This window comes from Saccopteryx bilineata, chromosome 3 (assembly GCF_036850765.1).
Source record: "Saccopteryx bilineata isolate mSacBil1 chromosome 3, mSacBil1_pri_phased_curated, whole genome shotgun sequence".
In the NCBI taxonomy this organism is placed as follows: domain Eukaryota; kingdom Metazoa; phylum Chordata; class Mammalia; order Chiroptera; family Emballonuridae; genus Saccopteryx; species Saccopteryx bilineata.
This window is the reverse complement of record NC_089492.1, coordinates 256,981,244-257,006,292: the sequence shown is the minus strand read 5'-3', so window position 1 is coordinate 257,006,292 and position 25,049 is coordinate 256,981,244. Positions and strand designations below refer to the sequence as shown.

The window sequence follows — 25,049 nt, the reverse complement described above, 5'->3', positions numbered from 1 at the left end:
CAACTTATACAGTAGCATTTAGATAAATAGCAGATAGGACGAATATATTAGAGATGCCAAAACTGAAATATTCAACTAGTAGAAGTAGCAAATAGTAGATCTGTGTTAACCTTTAAGAAAATAAAGTAACATTGCCTGACCAGGTGGTGGCGCAGTGGATAGAGCGTCGGACTGGGATGCCGAGGACCCAGGTTCGAGAACTCGAGGTCGCCAGCTTGAGCACGAGCTCATCTGGTTTGAGCAGAAGCTCACCAGCTTGGACCCAAGGTCGCTGGCTCGAGCAAAGGGGTCACTTGGTCTGCTGAAGGCCCACGGTCAAGGCACATATGAGAAAGCAATCAATGAACAGCTAAGGTGTCGCAATGCGCAACGAAAAACTAATGATTGATGCTTCTCATCTCTCTCCGTTCCTGTCTGTCTGTCCCTGTCTATCGCTCTCTCTGACTCTCTCTCTCTGTCTCCGTAAAAAAAAAAAAAGAAAAAAAAAAAAAAAGAAAATAAAGTAACATTCAATTCATAACCTGAAAATGAGTAAATAAGAAAGGTTAATGCATTCATCCATATTATATACATCAAGGCTCAAAGGCAATAGAGGAATTAATTGAAGAATTTTTAACAAATACAGGAGATTCTTTTGTATACATTAGTGGTTCTTAAACTTATTTGAGTCATGAATCCTTTTGAGTATAAAATAATAGTTATGGGCTGTTCTCTCTCAAAAATGTCCATATGTTTTTGTAAAATCTGAAAATAATTTCAGAAGTTCATCTATCGCTAAAAGTCATTTAGTGATCCCAGGTTAAGAACCCGTGACCTAAATCAGGTTTATAAAAGGTAAGATGACATCTCTCTAACCCATGTTAACTTAAAAAACAAATAACGTTGACCCCCCCAAAATGCAAATGAATAAAGCATACTGTCTTTCAACTTATTTTAATTATATTGTTATATAGAAATATATAAATAGGTCCTCACCATAAAATAATTCAAACAATACAAGTTAAACTAAATTTCTACATGTCACAACCCATTCTCCCTTTCTCTTCATGGAGATGTAAATCTTTTTAGGGGTTTCCAATGCTTTTTCAAAAACGATGAACCTATTAAAATGTAGAGAATTATTTTGAATAAACTATATTAAGAACTAGCGTTTAAAAACAAAGGATAGATATGAGAGATTTTCCTAATATCAGCAAATTGTAGGATTGCTGAGCTTAATGATTTTTTCATATAACTCTTTTCTGAATCCAATCTTTCCATTTAATTCAGTTTGACCCACAAGTTTCAAATCTGGTTTGGAACAAACTAGTATATAAATAAACCAATTCAACCAACATTTACCAAACACATTCTATGTAAACCACTGTGCTTAAGTGCTATGAAGCAGTGGTTCCCAAACATTTATACCTGGAGACTTTGTCAAAAATACAGGGGGTTTTTTTGGTTTTGTTTTTTTTTTTTTTGCATTTTTCTGAAGCTGGAAACAGGGAGAGACAGTCAGACAGACTCCCGCATGCGCCCGACCGGGATCCACCCGGCACGCCCACCAGGGGCGATGCTCTGCCCATCCTGGGCGTCGCCATGTTGGGACCAGAGCCACTCTAGTGCCTGAGGCAGAGGTCACAGAGCCATCCCCAGCGCCCAGGCCATCTTTGCTCCAATGGAGCCTTGGCTGCGGGAGGGGAAGAGAGAGACAGAGAGGAAGGCGCAGCAGAGGGGTGGAGAAGCAAATGGGCGCTTCTCCTGTGTGCCCTGTTCGGGAATCGAACCTGGGTCCTCCGCACGCTAGGCCGACGCTCTACCGCTGAGCCAACCAGCCAGGGCAAAAATACAGTTTTTGACTACAATTGAAAAATAAAAAAATTTTAAATACAACTTCCTAAGCCCCATTCCAACCTTACTTAACTAGAATTTCAAGAGTGAAACCCCAGGATCTATATTTTACCAAAGTTCCACAAGTGACTTGAGTAAGGTGTAAAACATCCAGTGCTGGGAATCACCATTATGAAAATCACAACAAAGGAAAAGACAATGTTTTCAATTCAATTAAACAAAGACCTTTTTAAAACTCTATTATGAGGCCCTGGCCAGTGGCTCAGTGGATAGAGCGTCAGCCTGGCACATGGACATCCCAAGATCAATTCCCAGTCATGGTACACAGGGAAAGCAAACATCTGCTTCTCTCTCCCTTCCTCTCCCCCTTCTTTCCCTCTTCCCCTCTTGCAGCCAGTAGCTTGATTGGTTCAAATGTGACCCCAGGCACTGAGGATAGTTCCACTGGTCTGAGTGTGTCCAGCCTCAGGTGCTAAAAATAGCTCAGTATTGGAGCATCAACCCCAGATGGGGTTGTGTGGTGTATTTACATCCACCTGGTCTGGGAACATGTGGGAGTCTGCCTCACTATTTCCCCCCCTCTCACCTAAAAAAAGAAAAAGGAAAAAAAACCTCCATTATGAATCCTACTAGATATTATGCTAGATGCTGAATATGTTGTAGGACACAGTCCTTGACCTGTAAGCATTTGCAGACTGGAAGGGAAGATAATAACCTGTGATAAATAATTATAACACAAGCTGAAAGTGGAAAGTGCTGTCTGTCCTCCCCTCATTAAAATGTATACTCCATGAAAGCAGGAACTTTGCTTTATTCACTGCCACATCTCCAGTGGCTGGACCAGAGCCTAGCATATAATAGGTACTCAATAAACAATTGCAGAATAATGTATAGGACTAAAGTGGAAAGTTTTTTTTGTTTTTTTTTTTATTCTAAGTTTTATTTTTTTTGTTGCAATCATGAAGAGGATTGTTCTTTTGAGTTCGTGCTCAAATGTTTCATTGTTGGCATATAGAAAGGCTATTGACTTCTGTATGATAATTTTGTATCCTGCGACCTTACTGTATTGGTTTATTGTTTCTAGTAGTCTTTTTGTGGATTCTTTGGGATTTTCGATGTATAGGATCATATCATCTGCAAAAAGTGATACCTTTACTTCTTCTTTTTCGATATGGATGCCTTTTATTTCTTTGTCTTGTCTGATTGCTCTGGCTAGAACCGCTAGTACCACATTAAATAAGAGTGGAGAAAGTGGACAACCCTGTCTTGTTCCTGATTTAAGGGGGAAAGCCTTCAGTTTAGTGCCATTTAATATGATGTTAGCTGATGGTTTATCATAATTGGCCTTTATCATGTTGAGATATTTTCCTTCTATACCCATTTTGTTGAGAGTCTTAAACATAAAATTGTGTTGTATTTTATCAAAAGCCTTTTCTGCATCTATTGATAAGATCATGTGGTTTTTGTTCTTTGTTTTGTTGATATGGTGTATTACGTTAACCGTTTTACGTATGTTGAACCATCCTTGAGATTCTGGGATGAATCCCACTTGATCATGATGTATTATTATTATTATTTTTTTAATATTAATATTTTTTATTAAATTTAATGCAGTGACATTGATAAATCAGGGTACATATGTTGAGAGAAAATATCTCTAGATTATTTTGACATTTGATTGTGCTGTATACCCCTCCTGCAAAGTTAAATTGTCTTCTGTCACCTTCTATCTGGTTTTCTTTATGCCCCTCCCATCCCCTAACCCCTCTCTCCTTCTTCACCCCCTCCCCCCTCCCCCAACCCCCCCGCCCCTGTTGCCATCACATTCTTGTTCATGTCTCTGAGTCTCATTTTTATGTCCCTTCTATGTATGGATTCATCTCAGTTTTTTTTCTGATTTACTTATTTCACTCCGTATAATGTTATCAAGGTCCATCCATGTTATTGTAAATGATCCGATGTCATCATTTCTTATGGCTGAGTAGTATTCCATAGTATATATGTACCAAAGTTTTTTAATCCTAAAGTGGAAAGTTTTTAATTTCAGCTAAGTAGATAAGGAAATAGCACTTTTAACAACAAATGTATAGACTGATAAGAGGCAGGGAAGGAGAAAAGAAATAGAACTAATATTCTTAGTAATCATACAATGTATAAGAAATTCCAAGCTTTGTTTTTCTTTTTACAGAGTCAGAGAGAGGGATAGATAGGGATAGACAGGAACACAGAGAGATGAGAAGAATCAATGATCAGTTTTTCGTTGTGGCACTTTTAGTTGTTCATTGATTGCTTTCTCATATGTGCCTTGACCCTGAGGCTACAGCAGACCTTGGGTCCAAGCTGGTGAGCTTTGCTCAAACCAGATAAGCCCATGCTAAAGCTGGCGACCTCCAGGTCCCGAACCTGGGTCCTCCACATCCCAGTCTGACGCTCTATCCACTGCGCCACCGCCCGGTCAGGCCCAAGCTGACTTTGAATACATTCTCTCACTTTATTATATAAACGTTCTGAGGTGGTACTGTGTCTCCATTTTACAGAAGAAGAAACTGAGGCATAGAGAGATTAAGTAATTTGTCATCCCAGGTTATACAGCAAGAAAGTGACAGAATAGGAATTTGAACCCAGGTCTCCAAAAACAAGGCTTAGGAATTTAGACCTCATTCCCTAATAAACAGAATGTCTTTGAAGGTTTTTTTTCTCTATTTGGAATACTTCCTCTTTTAATATCAACTTTATTGTGATATAATTCATATCTCATAAAATTCACTCAGAGTATACAATTCAGTAATATTTAGTATACTTACCTATTTGTGCAACATCACTAATTTTATAACATTTCATTACTCAAAAGAAAACCCCAGCCGACCAGACAGTGGCGCAGTGGATAGTGTCAAACTGAGATACAGAGGACCCAGGTTTGAAACCCCAAGGTCACCGGCTTGAGCACAGGCTCATCCAACTTAAGCGTGGGGTCATGGGCTTGAGCGTCGGATCACAGACATGACCCCATGGTCACTGGCTTGAGCCCAAAGGTCGCTTGCTTGAGCCCAAAGGTCACTTGCTTGAGGCCAAGGTCGCTGGCTTGAGCTAGGGGTCACTTGCTCTGCTGTAGTCCCTCAGTCAAGGCACATATGAGGAGGCAATCAATGAACAACTAAGGTGACACAACGAAAAACTGATGCTTCTCATCTCTCTCACTTCCTGTATGTCTGTCCCTATCTGTCCCCCTCTGTGTCTCTTTCTGTCTCTGTCACACAAAAAAAAAAGGAAAAAAAGAAAACTGCACACCCATTAGCAATTACTTTCCCTACCTCCAGCCCATGGAAACCACTATCTGTCTCTAGGATTTTCCTATTATGGACATTTAACATATATGAAATCATACAACAAGCAGCCTTTTTTTAAAAAAAAATTATTGTGGCAAAATATACATAAGACTTATCACTGAACCATTTTAAGTGTACAGTTCTGTACCATTAACTATATTTGCAATGTTGTACAATCATCACCACTACCCATCTCCAGACCTTTTTCATCAACCCATATAAAACTCTGTATACCTATTAAATATCTCTCCATTCCCCTCTCTCCTCTGCCCCAGTAATCTCTGTTTTACTTTCGTTATGAATTTGCCTATTCTAGGTAGCTCATACAAATAGAATAATATAATTCTTTCCCTTTTATATCTGGCTTATTTCACTTAATATAATGTCTTCAGGGTCCATCCTCGTTGTAGCACATATCAGAATTTCCTTCCTTTTTAAGGCTGAATAATATTCCATTGTATGTATATACCACATTTTATCTGTTGATGGACACTTGTACTGTTTCCACCTTTTGGCTCTCATGACTAATGCTTCTATAAACACAGGTATACAGGTATCTGTTTGAGTTTCTACTTTCGATTGTTTTAGTTATATCCTAAGGATTGGAATTGTTAGATCATACAGTAACTTTATGTTTAATATTTTGAGGAACTGCCATACAATTTTCCACAGCAGCAGCACCATTTTTTTATATTCCTACTAGCAATGCATGAGGGTTCCAATTTCTCCATCTCTTCACTAACAGCTGTTATTTTCCTGGTTGGTGTTGTTGTTTTTTATAAAAGCCATCCTAATTAATGTGTATGAAGTAGTGTCCCATTGTGGTTTCTAGTTGCATTTCTCTAATAATAAATGATGTTAAGCATCTTTGCATTTGGTTACTGTCCATTTGTATATTTTCTTTTTTCTTTAATTTTTATTTATTGATTTGAGAGAGAAACATCAGTTTGTTGTTCCACTTATCTATGCATTCCTTGGTTGACTCTTTTACATGCCCTAACCAGGGATTGAACCCACAACCTTGGCACATTAGGACAATGCTTAACCAATTGAGTTACCTGGCCTGGGTTGCACATCTTTTTTGTAGAATTGTTTATTCAGGACCTTTTCCCATTTTTTAATCACGTTGTTTTTTGTTATTTAGTTGTAAAAGTTCTTTATATATTCTGGACATCAATCCCTTAACAGCATGTTGATTTTGAGTGGCCAGTAAGGTATCCATTTAGAAATATCTAGTAGGCAAATATACATGTTGATCTTGAATTCCAGAGGGAGAAAGAATGATGCAGACTTAACAATTATATTGTATGGTGACATTTATAAAGTACTTTCACATATATTAGTTTATTTTGAATCTCACAAAAATCCTCATACTTTTACAGATGAGAAATTAAGGCAGATCTTCTGACTTCAAATCCCAAATAAGATTATTTGGAAGTGTATCAGGGATTCAAAATAAAAAAAACAGGTCAAGATGATAGAGTCCTGGACTTACCCTTACTCCCAAAACAACTCAAATTTTTCTGCTGCAAATACTGGAATATCATTTAGGATTTCACTTAGAAATGAACAGAGCCTGACTGTGGTGGCACAGTGGATAGAGCAACGATCTGGATGCTGAGGTCCCAGGTTCAAAACCCAGAGGTCGATGGCTTGAGCGCTGGGTCGCTGGCTTGAGTGTGGGATCACTGACATGATCCCATGGTCACTGGCTTAAGCCCAAGGTTGCTTGCTTGAGCAAGAAGTCACTACTTCAGCTCAAGCCCCCCCAGTCAAGGCACATATGAGAAGCAATCAATGAACAACTAAAGTGCTGCAACTACAAGTTGATGATCTCATCTCTTTCCCTTCCTGTGTATCTACCTCTCTTGCTCTAAAAAAAAAAAAAGGAACAAAGTTGCTATAAACAAAATTTAAACCACTATATTATATGATGCTATCTTATGTTAATAAAACAGTAATTGAAGCTATAGAAAGAAATAAATGAGATTGCTAAATTAGAAAGTTGGGCAAGAAGGCACATCCTACTTTTGTGGGGTAAGAGAATAAAGAAGAAAGGTAGAAATAAAACCAAAAAGGTTAAGTAAAACAAAAATCTAGGAAGATGCATTTCAATAGGAAGGTGCAGCAGACTACAGAAAATTCTATACAGAGGTTATGAAGGATGAGGACTAGAAAAAGGATACTGTGTTTGGCGATTATGAGATCACTTGTGACCTTTAAGAGTTCAATTTTAATATAGTGAGAGCACAAGTCATACTGAAAAGGCTTCAGAGGTGGGGAGAAGATTGAAGAAGGTAACAAATACATAATACTTTCAACAATTTTGGTACAATAATAGAAAATATTTACATAGTACCTAACAAATGCTAGGCACTGTCCTAAATATTTGACAATAATTTATTCTCAAAACTACCTTTGGTGCCTGACCAGTGGTGGCACAGTGAGATCAAGTGTCAACTCAGAACACTGAGGTCACTGGTTCAAAAACCCAAGCCTGCTGGCTTGAATCGGAGAAACCATCCACATGATCCCAAAGCTCATTAGCTTGAGCTCAAAAGGTTACTGGCATGAAAAGCCCAAGGTTTCTGGCTTGACCAAAGGAACACTGGCACAGCTCCATTCAAGGCAGATATGAGAAGCTCAACGTACAACTACAGTGAAAGCAACTACGAGTTGATGATTCTCACTTCTCTTACCCTCTCTTTTTCTCAAAATTAAAAAAAAAGTAAGTAATTACCATTGGTACCATTATTCTGTCAATTTACAATTGAGGAAACTGAGACATACTGAGGAACCAGAATTCTGAGACTACCTGTTGCACAGTACTTGCATGTATGTGATTATATTATACTATATTATATTAGTGATAATAAAAATGGTAGATATATGAAAATATATATGATAGTAAAGAGTACAATAATAAAATATTAAGTGAGAGAAAAGATTAGCAAGATTATTTTTCACCATAGGGAACCATAACATGGAGAAATATTTTATATTGTTAACATCAATGTATGTTGATGATGCTTGCCAGTCATGTCTATTTGTCAGGTGTTGAGAGATCTCAGCAAAATAAAACTAGACTGTTTTTTCCTGAATATATTAATGCCATCGGCTTCCAATCAATAAAATAATGAACAGATACGGAAAAAATTATATAAATATCGCCAAGGCTTTCAAAGATATAACATTTCCCTGTTGCTTATAGACCACAAGATAATGACTGAATAGGCAAAATCTATAATATTTTGCTGATTAGCTCTATCATATATCTATATCAAAAGAAGCAATAATTTTCAAAAGCATTATAAGAGATAATAAAGCTATTCTAAAGACAAATCTGTAAAAACACTTATTCTGAGAAAAAAGTAAAAATATCTGATGGTAATATTTTTGTCATACTCCTGCCTGCCAACAGTAGTCCTTTCAACCAACTAAGATCTAGACTAGAGTATTATAGGGCATAGACATGTCAACACAGAAGAAATTTCATAAAGGGTTAACTTGTAAGCAATAAAATAGTGTCTTCAATCTTTTTAAATATTAGACATATTTTAATATTTATAATTACATGAAAACAGAACAATATATCCAGCTGTCACCATTTCTCCAGTTAATCTCTTCCTACTCTGTCTCCAAAGTAACTACGTCCATTATTACAAAATATGGTGTTAAATGCTATTTTTATGTATCTCCTATACTAGCATGTACACTCCTTAAATACAGAAATTATGTTCTAATTTTCACAATACATCCAAATATTAAATTTACGTTTTACAAATGAATGAATGAGTAAACATGAAGAAAATATGTTGGTATCACATTTATACAAGTGTATTTTGATTGTGACAAAGCAAAGAATTTACATACTTGTGTATAAGACCTTTCCTAATCACAGACATGATTTAAGTGGAAAAGAATAATTTTCCTGAGATCCATTAATAAACCTAAAGATAGGTAAAAAAGAATACACTGAAGTAGAAAAGAAAGTTGACATGACATTATAGCATCTGTGTAACAAATATTTCATAATTCTTTGATTGCAGACACTAAGTTTTAAAATGTTGATGATAAAGGTGATTATTTTTCTACAGCAGTGTTTTTCAAACTTGGCTGCACATAAAACTACCTAGAAACTTTTCTAAAATTCTGAAGTTCAGCCCTGGCCAGATAGCTGTTGGTTAGAGCATCATCCTGACAGGTAGAGGTTGCCAGTTTGATCGCCAGTCAGGACATATACAGGAACAGATTGATGTTCCTCTCTCTCTCTCTCTCTCTCTCTCCCTCCCTTCCTCTGTCTCTAAAATCAATAAAATTTAAAACATTCAAAATTCTGAAGTTCGGTCCCAGTCTTAACATTCTAATTTAATTCATTTGAGGTGAGTCCTGGGCATGGTCTTTTTAAAAATTTCCCCAGGCGACTTTAAGGTGAAACCAAGATTGAAACCTACTATTCCTTCCTTTAAAATCAAATTTTTGAATTTAATTTATATTCAGTAAAATTTACCAATTTTATGAGTACAATTCAGTAAGTTTTGACAAATGAATACAGTTGTGAAATCACTACCATAATCATAATATAGAATATTTCTATCAGCTAAAAAAGTTTCTCATGACCTACTTCCCTCTCCTCTACCAAACCCTGATCTACTTTCTGGCACTACAGCTTTGGGCTTTCTAAACTTTCATATATATGGAATTGTTTTGTACTCCTTTTTTGTGCGGCTTTGTTGTTTTTTTTAACATAATACTTTTGAGATTCATCCATGTTGCTAAATGATCAATAGTTTGTTCTTTAAATTGCTTTATATTCCATTGTATGGCTACAAAACAATTTCTTATCTATTCATCCATTTGATAGGCATTTGGGTTGTTTCCAGTTTAGAACTAGTCTAAATAAGCCTGATCTGTGGTGACGCAGTGAGTAAAGTGTCAACCTGGAATGCTAAGGTCACCAGTTTGAAATCCTGGGCTTGCCTGGTCAAGGCACATATGGGAGTTGATGCTTCCTGCTCCTCCCTCCCCCTTTCTCTCTCTCTCTTCTTCCTCTCTCTCTCTTCTCTCACTAAAATGAATGAAGTCTTAAAAAAATTTTTTTTAAAAAAACTACTCTGAATAAAGCTGCTCTTACAAGTGTTTATATGAACACATTTTCTTTTCTCTAAATACCTAGGAATAGAGTTACTGAATCTTATGATTCAGTGTATGGTTAACTTTATAAACAATTGTTTTCCAAAGTGGCTGCTGTATGATTTTGCAGTCCCACCAGCAAGGTAATAAAGTGCTAGGTGTTTCACATCCTTGCTAACACTTGGTACTATCTGTCTTTTATTTTTAGCCACTCAACTTATTGAGTTTTTTTTTTCTTCTTCTTTTCAAAGTGAGAGGAAGGGAGACAGAGAGACAAACTCACACAATGCATCCCAACCAGGATGCAACCTGGTTGCATCCCCCATCTGGAGCCGATGCTCTGCCCACCTGGGGACATGCTCCCAACTGACCTATTTTTAGCACCTGATGGGAAGGCTCCATGAATCCATCTTCATTGCCCAGGGCCAATGTGCTCAAACCAATTGAACCATGGCTGTGGGTGGAGAAGAGAGAGAGAGAGAAGAGGGAGGAAGAGGGATGGAAAAGCAGATGGTCGTTTCTCCTATGTGCCCTGACCAGGAATCGAACCTGGGACATCCACATACCAGCCAACGCTCTACCACTGAGCCAACTAGCCAAGGCCTATTTATTGAGTTTTAATTTGCATTTCCCTTCACACTACATGATAAGTATACAAACAACTGTTTTGGGTTTTTTTTTATTTTTCTTAAGTGAGAAGTGGGGAGATAGAAAGACAGACTCCACACATGCCCCAACCAGAATTCACCTGGCAAGCCCCCTACGGGACAATGTTCTGTCCATCTGAGGCTGTTGTTCTGCTGCTTGGCCACAGAGCTATTTTAGTGCCTGAGGCAAGGCCATGGAGCCATCCTCACCACCCAGGGCCAACTTGTTTCCACCAAGTCATGGCTGCATGAGGGGAAGAGAGATAGAGAGAGAAGGGAGAGGGGCAGAGGTGGAGAAGCAGATGGTCACTTCTCCTGTGTGCCCTGACCATGAATCAAACCCAGGATATCCACATGCCAGGCCGACATTCTACCACAGAGACAACAGGCCAGGGCCACAAACAACTGTTTTTGTTTGTTTGTTTTTGGTGACAGAGTCAGATAGAGAGAGGGACAGACAGAGACAGATGAGGACAGACAGACAGGAAGGGAGAAAGATGAGAAGCATCAATTCTTTGTTGTGGCTCCTTAGTTGTTCACTGATTGCTACAGCAGACAGAGTGACCCCTTGCTCAAGCCAGTGACCTTGGGCTCAAGCTGGTGAGCCTTGCTCAAACCAGATAAGCCCATGCTCGAGCTGGCAACCTCGGGGTTTTGAATCTGGGTCCTCCACATCCCAGTGCGATGCTCTATTCACTGCACCAGCACCTGGTCAGGCATAAACAAACAACTGTTCTTAAGGCAAGAAAATCCCTAGAAAGAAGGGTACTTTATCTTTTGACTTAATCCTTTTTTTTTAGAGACAGAAAGGGGGAAAAGGAAAGACAAGAAAAGCATCAATTCCTCGTTGCTTCATGTTAGTTGTTTTTGATGGCTTCTCATACATGCCTTGACCAGGGGTCCTCAAGCCAAGCCAGTGACCTTAGGCTCAAGCCAGCAATCTTGGGATCATGTCAATGATCCTGAACTCAAGCCAGTGACCCCATGCACAAGTTGGGAAGCCTGAGCTCAAGCTGGCAAGCCTGCACTTAAGTCGAGACAGTGCTCTAGTCAGTGACCTTGGGATTTCAAACTGGGGCCCTCAGTGTCATGGGCCAACATTCAATGCACCACCACTGGTCAGCAATAGTCTATTTGGGGGGGTGGTTAGCAAAGAGAATGAGAAAGGGAGAGAGATGAGAAGCATCAACTGAGGCACTTTATTTGTTCATTGATTCATTGATTGCTTCTCATATATGCCTTGACGGGGGGGGGGGGTCTCCAGCTGAGCCAGTGACCTCCTGTTCAAGCCAGCAACCTCTGATCTCAAGCCAGCAACCATGGGATCATGTCGATGATACCACATTCAAGCCTGTCACCCCGTGCTCAAGCTGGCAAATCCACATTCAAGCCAGCAACCTCAGAGTTTCAAACCTGAGACTTCAGCATCCCAGCTCAACACTCTACCCACTGCACCACCACCAATCAGGAATCAATTGTCTATTTTAAAGAAGTAACAATGTTATACTGCCCTGCATTCCACATTCATCACTCCATTATAATGAGAGATAAGCAAATGACCAAAATATGTACTATATAGAAAATCTCACAAAAACAGGTTTCAGAGAATCTCTTAAGAGTCAAATACCCACTCAGTTAATAACCAACCTACACAAAGATGTAGGTCTTAGAAACTTAGGCTTTAGTGTCCAATTTGCATTTATAGACTAAGGTAGGAAAACACAACATATTTTGGAATGAAGTCTACCAAAAACAAGTAAACAATTATTTACTAAGCCTTACACTAAACAAGTGACTAAATGTTCAATGAATGAATCAACCAGTTAATAAATAAGCTTCAAGGGTACTGTTTAAATCTATGTAATGTTTTAAAAAGCAGAATATCCAGAAATTACAAAATGCCAGTATATCTCCTAGGCTCCAGTTACATACAAATCAATAAAAAGATATGCTCATACTACATAAATATAAAAAAGTTAAATCTCATTCATTCAATAAACATTTACTGAGCACAAACATAGGGCATATCACATTATACATTCTAAAAGGGAGACTAAATTTTTCTCAATATTAAGAACCAAAAATGAATCAGTTGGCTTCACATTATAATAAAAGTATCAGAGTAATTTAGCATATAATAATATAGTGATAACACTAATGTTAAAATGAGTTGATTTAAAATTTTTTTCACAATGATTTCAAAGAGGGACGAAGGAGAAGGGAGTAGGAGAGTGGGAGATGGACAAGGAGAGGGGCAGGATGAGGGAAAGGGACAGGGAGAGAGACAGGGAGAGGGACGGGGAGAGGGACAGAGAGAAGGACAGGGAGAGGGATGGGAAGAGGGACAGGGAGAGGGATGGGAAGAGGGACAGGGAGAGGGACAGAGAGAGAAATGAGGAGAGGGAGAGGGTCAGGGAGAGGGAGAGGGAGAGGTAGAAGGAAAGAGAGAGAATCATTAACTCGTTGTTCCACTCAGTTGTTCCACTTCGTTATGCTGATTTTGCTGAACTATCTTGATGATAGGCTAAAAGTGGCCAAAGGCATGACCCCTATATTAGGAAAGAAATAAACCACAAGGTAGAAAACTCACATAAAAGTAATCTGGAATGGATAATAGTCTTTATCAATAAAAACTTTAATTCTAGCCTGGCCTTTGGTGGTACAGTAGATACAGTATTGACCTGGAATGCTGAGGTTGTTGGTTCAAAGCCTTGGGCTTGCCTGATCAAGGCACATACTACAAGCAATCAATGAACAACAAAAGTGAAGCAGCTCTGAGTTGATACTTCTCACTCCCCTGCCTATCTCTCTCCTCTCTCTATAAAATCAATAAATAAAATATTTTAAAAAACCCTAAACCTAAACTATATAACTTGGGGTTTAGAAACAGAGTAAAATATGGTTCATATGCTTTCAGGGTTACCTATTTCTAAAGATGAGTTATAAATGGTATGCATGAAAAAAATTCCACAGTAATCTGTTCATCCATGTGTGAGTGCTAGATTGCAGTTATCATTTTTTTTAGTTATCATTTTTTATAAAAATTATAAACCAGAATAACAAGTTTAACTTTTAAATAACTAATTATTTGTCAAAATTTTCCATCTGTATTAAAAATAAATAATTAATCATGCAGCCCTGGATGGATAGCTCCGCTATCCCAAAACACAAAGATTGCCAGTTTGATTCCTGGTCAGGGTATATAAAAAACAGATCAATGTATCTGTCTCTGTCTCTCTTTCTCTGTAAAATTAATAAACATTTTTTAAAAAAATCACAAATGGAATTAAATTGAAATAATACTTACCTAATTAAATAAATACGCTAATTTCTAAATTTAAGCTTTATCCAATGTAAAAAAAATTTTAATTCACATGAAGCTCTGTTATGCAACAAAAACAAATATGAGAAGCTCTTATAAGTTGAATTGTGTTCCCCCAAAAATTGGTATGTTGAAATCCTAACCCCCAGTACAAATACTGATAGACTTACTACCTATGCAACTTATGACCATTCGACTTTATGACCAAAATCGCTAGCCACGACTGCTCCGTGTCTGGCAGCGCAAGCGTTGCCCAGCTGGGCATACGACAGTGCGGACCAGCTTCCGGCAGCTCTACCATCTCCGCATGCACCATTTCAACTGTTATCCCAAACTCGGTACAACAATTTGTGTTTTGTGTCTTGGATATTTTTCATCAAACCCCTCCCAAGATGTCTACCAAGAGGAAATTGTCTTTGCAAATATTAAACCAGTTGTACTGGTAATGCAGTGTTTTACTTAAACCTGACGAATGTAAAAATAAGAAACAGGCCCTGGCCGGTTGGCTCAGTGGTAGAGCATCGGCCTGGCGTGCAGAAGTCCTGGGTTCGATTCCCGGCTAGGGCACACAGGAGAAGCGCCCATCTGCTTCTCCACCCCTCCCCCTCTTCTTCCTCTCTGTCTCTCTCTTCCCCTCCCGCAGTCAAGGCTCCATTAGAGCAAAGATGGCCCGGGTGCTGGGGATGGCTCCTTTGCCTCTGCCCAGGCGCTATAGTGGCTCTGGTCGCAACAGAGCGACGCCCTGGAGGGGCAGAGCATTGCCCCCTGGTGGGCAGAGTGTCACCCCCTGGTGGGTGGATCCCGGTCAGGCGCATGCGGGAGTCTGTCTGACTATCTCTCCCTGTTTCCAGCTTCAGAAAAATACAAAAAAAAAAAAAAAAGAAACAAAATGGTGTAGAGATGATACAAATGGCATAAAATGAACAAAGAAAATTGATATATAACAATAATGAAAGAAAATTATGATAAAATATGACTTAAAGATTTTTATAACATTTCACAGTACTGTACATATAGCCTACTCAACTTACAACCAAATCGTGTTACGACTGGTCTGTCGGAACCAATCGTGGTCATAAGTCGAGCACTAGCTATACTTCAGACTGTGAGTTTATTTGGAAATAGGGTCGTGGTATATGAAATTAGTTAAAATGAGGTCATTCTAGAGTAGGGTGGGCCCCTAATCTATATCACTACTGTCCTTATAAAATGGCTATGTAAAGACAGAGACACCCAGGAAGAACGCCCTATGGCCCTGGTTGGCAAACTGCGGCTCACGAGCCACATGAAGCTCTTTGGCCCCTTGATTGTGGCTCTTCCACAAAATATCACGTGCAGGTGCTACCTCGATAAGGAATGTACCTACCTATATAGTTTAAGTTTAAAAAATTTGGCTCTCAAAAGAAATTTCTATCATTGTACTGTTGATATTTGGTTCTGTTGACTAATGAGTTTGCCGACCACTGTCCTATGACAACAAAAGCAAAGATTGGAGTTATGCAGTTGTATGCCAAGGAATGCCAAAGACTGCTGGCAAACCACCAGATGTCACAGAGGCAAGGAAGGGTTCCCTATAGGTTTCAGAAGTAGCATGACCCTGAAGATACTTTGATTTCAGACTTCTAGCCTCCAGAACATAAGAACATAAATTTCTGTTGTTTTAGCCTGACCAGTGGTGACACAGTGGATAGAGCACTGACCTGGGACACTGAGGTCCCAGGTTTGAAGCCCTGAGGTTGCCAGCTTGAATGCAAGTTCACCAGCTTGAGCACAAGGTCACTGACTTGAGAGCGGGTTCATCAACATGATCCCAAGGTTGCTGGCTTAAGCCCAAAGGTCACTGTCTTAAGCCCAAAGGTCACTGGCTTAAGCCGAAGTTCGCTGGCTTGAGCAAGGGGTCACTGGCTTGGTTTGAGCCTCCACTCTTCCTCCATCAAGGCACATTAGAAAAGCAAGCAATAATAATAATAATAAAAGCTAAAGTGAAACAACTACAAGTTGATGCTTTTCATCTCTCTCTTTCTCTTCTATCCCTCTAAAAACTTTTTTAAATAATAAAAACAAAAAAATAAAAAGAGATATATGAAGCCTGACCTGGGGGTGGTGCAATGGATAGAGCATCTACCTAGGATGCTGAGGAACCAGGTTCAAAACCCCGAGGTTGCCAGCTTGAGCATGGGCTCACCAGCTTGAGTACGAGTTTGCAGGTTTGAGTGTGGGATCATAAAACAATGATCCCATGGTCGCTGGCTTGAGCCCAAAGGTCGCTGGCTTGAACCCAAGGTCGCTGGCTTGAGCAAAGGTCACTGGCTCAGCTGGAGCCCACTGGTCAAGGCACATATGAGAAAGCAATCAATGAACAATTAAAGTGCCACAACTACAAGTTGATGCTTCTTTTATCTCTTCCTTCCTGTCTGTCTCTCTCTAAAAATAAATAAATAATAAAAAAATGTAAAGCTCTATCCTTGAGAAAATCACCTTTAATAAGAATTCACCTAGCCTAACCAGGCGGTGGTGCAGTGGATAGAGCGTCGGACTGGGATGCGGATGTCCCAGGTTCGAGACCCCAAGGTCACCAATTTGAGTGCGGGCTCATCTGGTTTGAGCAAAAGCTCACCAGCTTGGACCCAAGGTCGCTGGCCTGAGCAAGGGGATACTTGGTCTGCTGAAGGCCCATGGTCAAGACACATATTAGAAAGCAATCAATGAACAACTAAGGTGTTGCAATGAAAAACTGGTAACTGATGCTTCTCATCTCTCCGTTCTTGCCTGTCTGTCTGTCCCTATCTATCCCTCTCTGTCTCTCTCTCTGTCCCTGTAAAAAAAAATTTTTTTAATCAATAAATAAAAAATTTATAATAAGAATTCACCTAAAGCTCTCATTTAAAGAAACTGATAAATTATTCTTCCCACAAAACAGATGTTCAACGTAAATGACACACGCACTGTAACAATCATACCACTTAATGCTACCAGTTCATTATATGCACTGAGTTTTCTTCATATCTTCTAATACCACGTTCATATTAAAAATTAAGCTCCTCTTTTTTTTTAGTTATATTACACTGACATGTCTGATATTTAACATTCACTATTCAACAAACATTTACTAAAAGTTATGTGTGATGTACTAGTAAGGAGGCAGAGGTAGAGAATTCATTGCTTAAAAGAAATATATAATTTTAAAACCTGGTAAGTTTCCACCCTAAAAAATGTTACCACTTACCCCTTAAAGGTTTGCAACTGCCTTCTGTGTCTGAGTATCTTACATATAAATTAAGTAATTTTCCCCACATTAAGTTTTGTTTTTTTTTTTTCATTTTTCTGAAGCTGGAAACAGGGAGAGACAGTCAGACAGACTCCCGCATGCGCCCCACCGGGATCCACCCGGCACGCCCACCAGGGGCGAAGCTCTGCCCACCAGGGGGCGATGCTCTGCCCATCTTGGGTGTTGCTCCACTGTGGCCGGAGCCATTCTAGTGCCTGAGGTGGAGGCCATAGAGCCATCCTCAGCACCCGGGCCAACTTTTCTCCAATGGAGCCTTGGCTGTGGGAGGGGAAGAGAGAGACAGAGAGGAAGGAGAGGGGGAGGGGTGGAAAAGCAGATGGGGGCTCTCCTGTGTTCACTGACCAGGAATCAAACCTAGTACTTCCACATGCCGGGCAGATGCTCTACCACTGAGCCAACGGTAGGGCCAGTAGCCGTGGCCACCATCACAGCTACCTGGCCAACACAGGTTTGCATTTAATTTGGAGAAATCGTAAAGAAACAGTGGAGCCAAGAACTGGTGGTCCATTTTCCTTTATTCTAGACTCACACTTGGCAAGCAAGTAAAAACAGATAGCAGGAAAACACTTCCCTTTCCATTCAGGGCTCCCAAAGCCACTGACTCGTCAGAGTTTTCCTAGAATCAAAGGCTTCCACCTCACCAGTCTTATTCACCTCTGCTCCCATCTCTTTCTCTTGCACAAACTGGCTTCTCCTTCACCATTCCACCATTTTGGCTGCCTCCTCCACATGGCCTCCCTGCACTGCTACAACATAGGCTCTTCCTCTCTACAAGAATGTGATCACTCTCCCCAAAATGGCCTCCTAGCTCCTTTTAAAACTTTTCCGTGGGACAACCCTCTCCTCCAGTACACATTAGCATAACCAAACCCCTTCCCAAGCAAGAAGGGCAATTAGCTATACCACATGAGGGCAGTGGCCATCTTTAACAATAAGAGTGAGAAAAAATAACTTATCTGCCCAACAGCCAATCAGCCAGGGCCTTATTTATTTTTATTTTAAGGTGTTTTTGTTTCCTTCACTTAAATCCCCTTTAAAAGGAATCTTTTCTTTAAAAGAATGTTGCTAGAGCCTGACTAGACAGTGGCATAGTGGATAGAGTGTCGGTCTGAGATGCTGAGGACCCAAGTTTGAAAACCCAAGGTCACCAGCTGAAGCGCGGGCTCACCAGCTTGAGCATAGAGATGACAGCTTGAGTGTAGGATCATAAACATGACCCCATGGTTGCTGGCTTGAGCCCAAAATCACTGGCTTATGCACGCGGTCACTGGCTCAGGGGGAGCCCCCAGGTCAAGGCATGTATGAGAAAGTAATCAGTGAACAACTAGTGTGCCACAGCTACAAGTTTATGCTTCTCATCTCTCTCCCTTCTGTCTGTCTCTGTCTCTCTCAATAAAAATAATAAATAAATAAATAAATAAATAAATAAAATGTTAGAGAAATTCTTCTCTTCCTTCCCAAAGCATCAGCCTTCACTTACTTCCCAATTCTGAGGTTGTAACTATGCCTTGGAAACAGCAAGGAAATAATGTAGAATTCTTAATTAGCACCATTTAGTAATTAAATTGAGTTTGAAGTGAAGATATAAACTGAAGAACATGATAATTATGTTGCTTTCTAAATTACTTTCTCACTTAACTTTTGGCAATAATTTTATAAAACCTAGCTTCTAGATTAAGTCCCAAAGCATAAGAAGTGAGGGATGAGTCTTCAATTTTACATATTAAAAGGTGTTCATGGCCCTGGTCCATTAGTTCAGTGGGATAGAGTGTGGTCTGGGAACACTGAGATTGTGGGTTCAATTCTGGTCAGGGTACATACAGAAAGTGACTAATAAACACAAAACTAAGTGAATAACAAATGAATGCTCCTCCCCCACTCCCCTCCTCCTCTCTCTAAAATCAATCAAAACAACAACAACCAAAAAAAAAAACGGTGGTGGTTCATGCCAGATACAGAATTCATAATGATACAGAATGGCATATCCTTTTCTTCCTCACTCACTAGCATAAATTGACAGAATAAAGATTATACAACTCAAATAGCATTACATACCTAAAAGTGATTAATTCATTCTCCTACCTACCTTCATCTATGAAATCCAAAATGAGAACCTTATGTCTTTTCTTCAGTCTCCGAAACTATCATACAAAAGTTCATCACCCCCAATAAGCATGCTAACTCTTCTATAATAAAAGTACCTGATGGAAACATGACCTGACCACCCACAAAATCTGATTTCATTTGGAACCTGACCCTATCATCACTTTCAAAATATACACCTCTTTAAAACCTTTCCTCTCCCTCATTTGCCACCTCAAGTTTGAAAATTCTTTCAAACCCATCTCTTACTATAGAGCTACACTTAAATTGGCACTTTTCAATTTAAAATACTACAAAATAACCTTAAAAGTTAACTGATCTTTGCTTATACAAAGAATAAAGTTTACAGACTAACAGAGAAATGACTATATTCATTTTCATGTTTTTGGTATTTGCATTAAAGCTGTACATCTTAATTATCCGATTATTCAATTCATTCTTTCAAAAACACACAAATACACAAAAGACTAGCCTTTTTCAAATAAAACTCAATCCACTCGTATTCTGACAGAGGATAGATTTAGATAAATTTACATTTCACATCTGCAAAACAAATTGTATTCTACTGTTGTTTTAAAAAGAAACACAGGATTAACTAAGTCTCAATAACTAGAAATAGATTACTTTATATGAGACACCACAATGTACTAATCTTTAAAGGGAAAAATAAATCAAATACATTAGCTTTACCTGGGGAGAAGAAAACTAGATGTTTGCAGAGTGTGTGTGTTCCTGTTCTTAATTCTAAAAATAACCTCTCTCCAACTCCTTTCAAAAATCAGTATTTTTTTCAGTAAATACGAGCATATAATGTACAATAGAATGCATGAAGATAACATGCACTTCCAAAATGCTATAATAAAAAACAACAATGCTTTAATTTTCCACATAGCAAGTCAATGTTAAACAATGTCATTTTTCCCCCTTCCTCCCTAACCATTCCACAAATCAGAACTACTGATTTGTATATTTAACAAGATTAACAAACTGATTAGAAGGTCTGGAGGAGTAAAAGAAAAAGAAATCATTTTTTATTTTCCCACAATAAAAAAGATAAAACAAAAAGCAAATATGAAGACTTCTTAAATTAGAAGCATTTGAAAAGCCGAATGTAACCAGCTTTTGATTTACCCCAGTGTGACAAGAAGACAGACCCCACCCCCACTCCAGACTGTATAGCTTTTATTCCTTGGGTTGGGGGTGTAGAGAAGCGAAGCTGTCACATTTCCATCTTCGGTTATTGTTAAGTCCGCAGCCCAGATTCCCAAGTATCACTGGTCCAGGAGAAAAAAAATATTAAAGCAAAAAAATTTAAACTGCCTGAAATGCGCTATTTTGTTGATTTTTTTTTTTCCAATTTTAAAGTTAATTACACCAGCTTCAATCTGCTAAGGCTATAGACTGCCTTTGACAGCCTGTCCCTCAAACATTCCCTATTAAGGCTAGCTTGCTCCAGATTCACTAACAATTCTTTTCTCTCTAAACTTAAATTAGAAAAACACATTCCCGAAATTATTACATCCAAAAAGGCATTTGCCTTTAGTGTAGGTGTAGAATGAAAAGTAAAACAGAGCCCTATTCGCTTTTCAAACAAAATGTAATGGGGCTCGGAGAGGACCAGTGGGGAAAGAGCAGCAGCAGACCTGAACGAAACGTTGAGAAAAGTTTTTACGTGGGTAGTTTGTCCTTGGGCAGGGAAACTGGAGTTGGGCAGGAAGCCGGGGTATCGGCCACCGCTCCGGCAGAGAGGAGGCACCTGCGGAAGAAGAGGCCAGGGACCAGAGCAGAGCCGGGCGAGCACCTACCGACTTGCAGCACATTCTCCACGGAGCCGCTGTCCAGCAGACGGATGCCCCGGCGGAACGGCAGCCCCTCGCCGGCCGCCGCGGCCCCAGCGCCCAGCCCGGGGGTCGCCCCCGCCGTGGCGGTCCCGGGGGCGGAGCCGGCCGGAGCGGCGGCCCCGGGGGGAGGTGACGAACCCTCCTCGGCCAGCGAAGTCCCGGCGGCGCAGCCAGCCGCGCCGGCGCCGGGGCCGCCCCGGTACTGGAAGCTGGAGTACATGCAGATCTCCCGCTCATTCCGCGGGAAGGACCAGTAGACGATGCGGCGCTGCACGGGCTCCGGGATCCGCTCGAAGCGCTCCTCCACCCGCTCGTACGCCCACTTTTCCGCCACCGTCTTGGCGGCGCAGTCCAGCAAGGACTCGGGCTGCAGGTGGGGGCGGGCCCCGGCGGGCAAGCAGCTACCGCCGACACCCCCCACCCCGCCGCTGGCCGCCTCGGGCGAACCGCGGGGGTGGTGAGCCCGCGGGCTGGGCCACGAGCACAGGCGCTTGGCCGGAGAGACTGGCGGCGGCGAGAACTGCTCCTCTCGCTCACCTCCTTCCGCCATTGCTGGGGACTGACTGACTGACTGACTGAGGCGGCCGCGGCGGCACCGACTGCGGCGGAGACCCCGGCCACGGCCACGCGCCCCGCGCAAGCGCCCAGCTGCGAAGCCGGGGCGGGGGGCGGGGCGAGCAAGCCTGCGGGCCGGCCGGCCAGAGTGGGGTTCCTGGGCCGGTCCGGTGCACGCGCCGCGGAGGCCGACGGGGTTGGCCGGAGACTAGCGTGAGGCGGCGCGCGCTGTCCGGGCCGCCGCGAGCGCGAGAAGGGGCGGGGGCGAGCGCAGGGCGGCGGCGTGCGCCAGGCGCAGACGGCCCGGAACGCGCGCCGAGCGCTGGCGTGAGGCCCACGGCCACTTAGGGGCGAGGAGCGCCGGGCACCCTTGCCAGTTCGCATGCCTTCAGCCCACCTGCCGCCCGGGCAGAGAGGGGTGCACTGTCTAGCCAAGTGAAATGGCCGAGCCGCCAGCCATCCGTGGAGCCGCCTTCCCGAAGTTCTGGCTTGCGGGCACAGGGAGAAAGAAAACTCAAAATCAGGTTCCTGTGGTTAGGAACCGGAGGCTGTCACAGCCGAGCGGAAGATCTGGCAGAAAGGTGTTAGAAGGAGACTAGGGAAAAATCGGAAAGTTCAAATGAAAACTTCCCCCGCGCCACAGCGATGTAGAATACAGTCGGCAGTCGCCTGCAGAGTCGAGCAGAGACGCAGCAGCCCCTGACTGGACAGTGGGGCGCCGAGATCTCAACTTCCATAGCGCTGCACCCTCCTAGGGCTCTGGAGGGTTCAGCAGCTTACAGCCTAGGAAACGAACAGTTTGCCTGATTTTTTATAGCATTCTCTGATCCCCTGTCCCTAATCTAAATTAAGTCTTTCGGGGGTTTTTCCTTATTCGACTCAGCCTTTTACACCTTCCTGTTATTTGTAACAAGTTGCACACATATTTTTGTGTATTTGTGTAATGTCAGACTGCCCAACTGATTATAAATTTTATCAGAGTGAGGATCTCTTTTTTTTTTTTAGTCTATTTTCTTCACTATAATTTATTCTCTGCCCTGCAAGGACTTTTCTTGAAATTACATTAAATTTATAGATTAATTGAGGGGCAACTAATACCTTTATAATTGAGTCTTCATAAATAAACTATATGTCTTCATTTATATGGGTCTTCTTTACGAATCTTTTTTAAAAGATCTAAATATTTTGTTATCCTCATTTATTTTGTGACCTAGTGATTACTAGATATTTTAAACACCATTAAATAAGAAACAATCTCACCTTTGGTAGTTTAACACCTTGTTGGCAAGATTAAGATGAAACATATGAAAAGCTAAATAACAGACTAGAATAATACAAAAATAAGCAATAGCTTCAGAGGATTGTCAAGTGACTTGAAGGAACAGTAATTACTTTGAGAATTAAAAGAAAGATCACTTTGAGTAGAAATTATGAGAGAAAACTACTTCCTCTAGATCTTGGAGCATGAGTAGGACTCAAATAGGTCAAAAGCTTAAGGAGGGAATTTTAATTGGGTTGAACAACTTCAGCAAAAACCCAAAAGCTGAAAAACAAAACATTTTCATGAAATTGTTAAAAATAAATCTGGTTAAAAAAATAAAAATAAATCTGGTTATAAAGAGTGGTAAATAAAGATCAGAGGGTCTTCTAAAGCCAAATTATTGATAATCTTAAATAACATGTTAAGGAATTTAAAGTTGAATATATGATATGGGCAATGGGTAACCAACACAGTGAAAATTGTTAGACATCTAGATAGCATTGTAACACTGAATATAACTTTTTCATATCTTTGCCCAAATTAATCTGTGCTTTGTACTTAGCACATAATAAATCCTTTATAAATATTTCATGAATGAATAAATGAATGATCTGGCTGTGATGTGGAGAACCTATTATAAAGGGGAGAAATAGGAGATACAGAAACCTCTTAGGCCTGACCAAGCAGTGGCGCAGTGGATAGAGCAAAGGACTGGGACGCAGAGGACCCAGGTTCGAAACCCTGAGGTCGCCAGCTTGAGCGCCGGCTCATCTGGTTTGAGTAAGGCTCACCAGCTTGAGCCCCAGGTTGCTCACTAGAACAAGGGTCACTCGGTCTGTGAGAAAGCAATCAATAAACAACTAAGGTGCTGCAATGAAGAATTGATGCTCCTCATGTCTCTCCCTCTCTATCTGTCCCTCTCTCTGTCTCTCTTTGTCTCTGTCACACACACACACACACACACACACACACACACACACACAGAAACCTGTTAGGTACCTATTCTAATACTTTGCTTGTAAGTTTTTAGTGGCCTCAATTCAGATCACAGTAGGAAAAACAAATATTTCCCTGAATCTAGGAATTTATCCTAAGAATCCCAAAACACTAATTCAAGAGAAGATATGCAACGTTCATTGCAGCCTTGTTTGCAATAGCCAAGATTTGGAAACAGTGCTAGTGTCCCTCAGTGGACAAGTGGATAAAAAAAAAAAACTGGTACATTTACATAATGGAATATTACACAGCCATAAAAAAGAAAGAAATCTTACCTTTTGAGACAGCATGGATGGACCTGGAGATTATTATGCTAAGTGAAATAAACCAGGAAGAGAAAGACAAATACCATATGATCTCACTTATATGTGGAATCTAATGAACACAATAAACTGAAGAACAAAATAGAAACAAGCAGGGTCACAGGAAACAGATGGATAGTTGTCAGAGGAAAGGGTGAAGAGGGGACGGGATCAAAGAAGGTGAAGGGATTAGCCAAAATTATATATACATAACACATAGATACAGATAACAGAGTAGCAACAGCCAAAGGGAAAGGGTGGGTGGAGGTAGGCAGATGGGGACCTAAGGGGGTGAAATGGGGCTGGAAAGAGACTTTGCATGGGGCATAGGGGGCACAATGCAATGTGTACAGGGTGTTATATTGTTATATTGAGTGGAACACTTGAAACCATGTCAACACAATAAATTTAAATATGTGTGTGTGTGTGTGTGTGTGTGTG

General features: G+C 40.7%; 1 protein-coding gene across 1 annotated transcript in view; it reads right to left on the bottom strand.

The window, feature by feature from the left end:
* ZSWIM5 (zinc finger SWIM-type containing 5) overlaps nt 1-22,189 on the bottom strand; it is a 192,553-nt gene extending 170,364 nt beyond the window's left edge. The window contains exon 1 of the mRNA XM_066269323.1: nt 21,459-22,189. Coding sequence (XP_066125420.1) covers nt 21,459-22,044 — 586 coding nt within the window. The 5' untranslated portion in view covers nt 22,045-22,189. The remainder of the gene's footprint in view (nt 1-21,458) is intronic.
* Between the last annotated feature and the right edge of the window lie 2,860 nt (nt 22,190-25,049).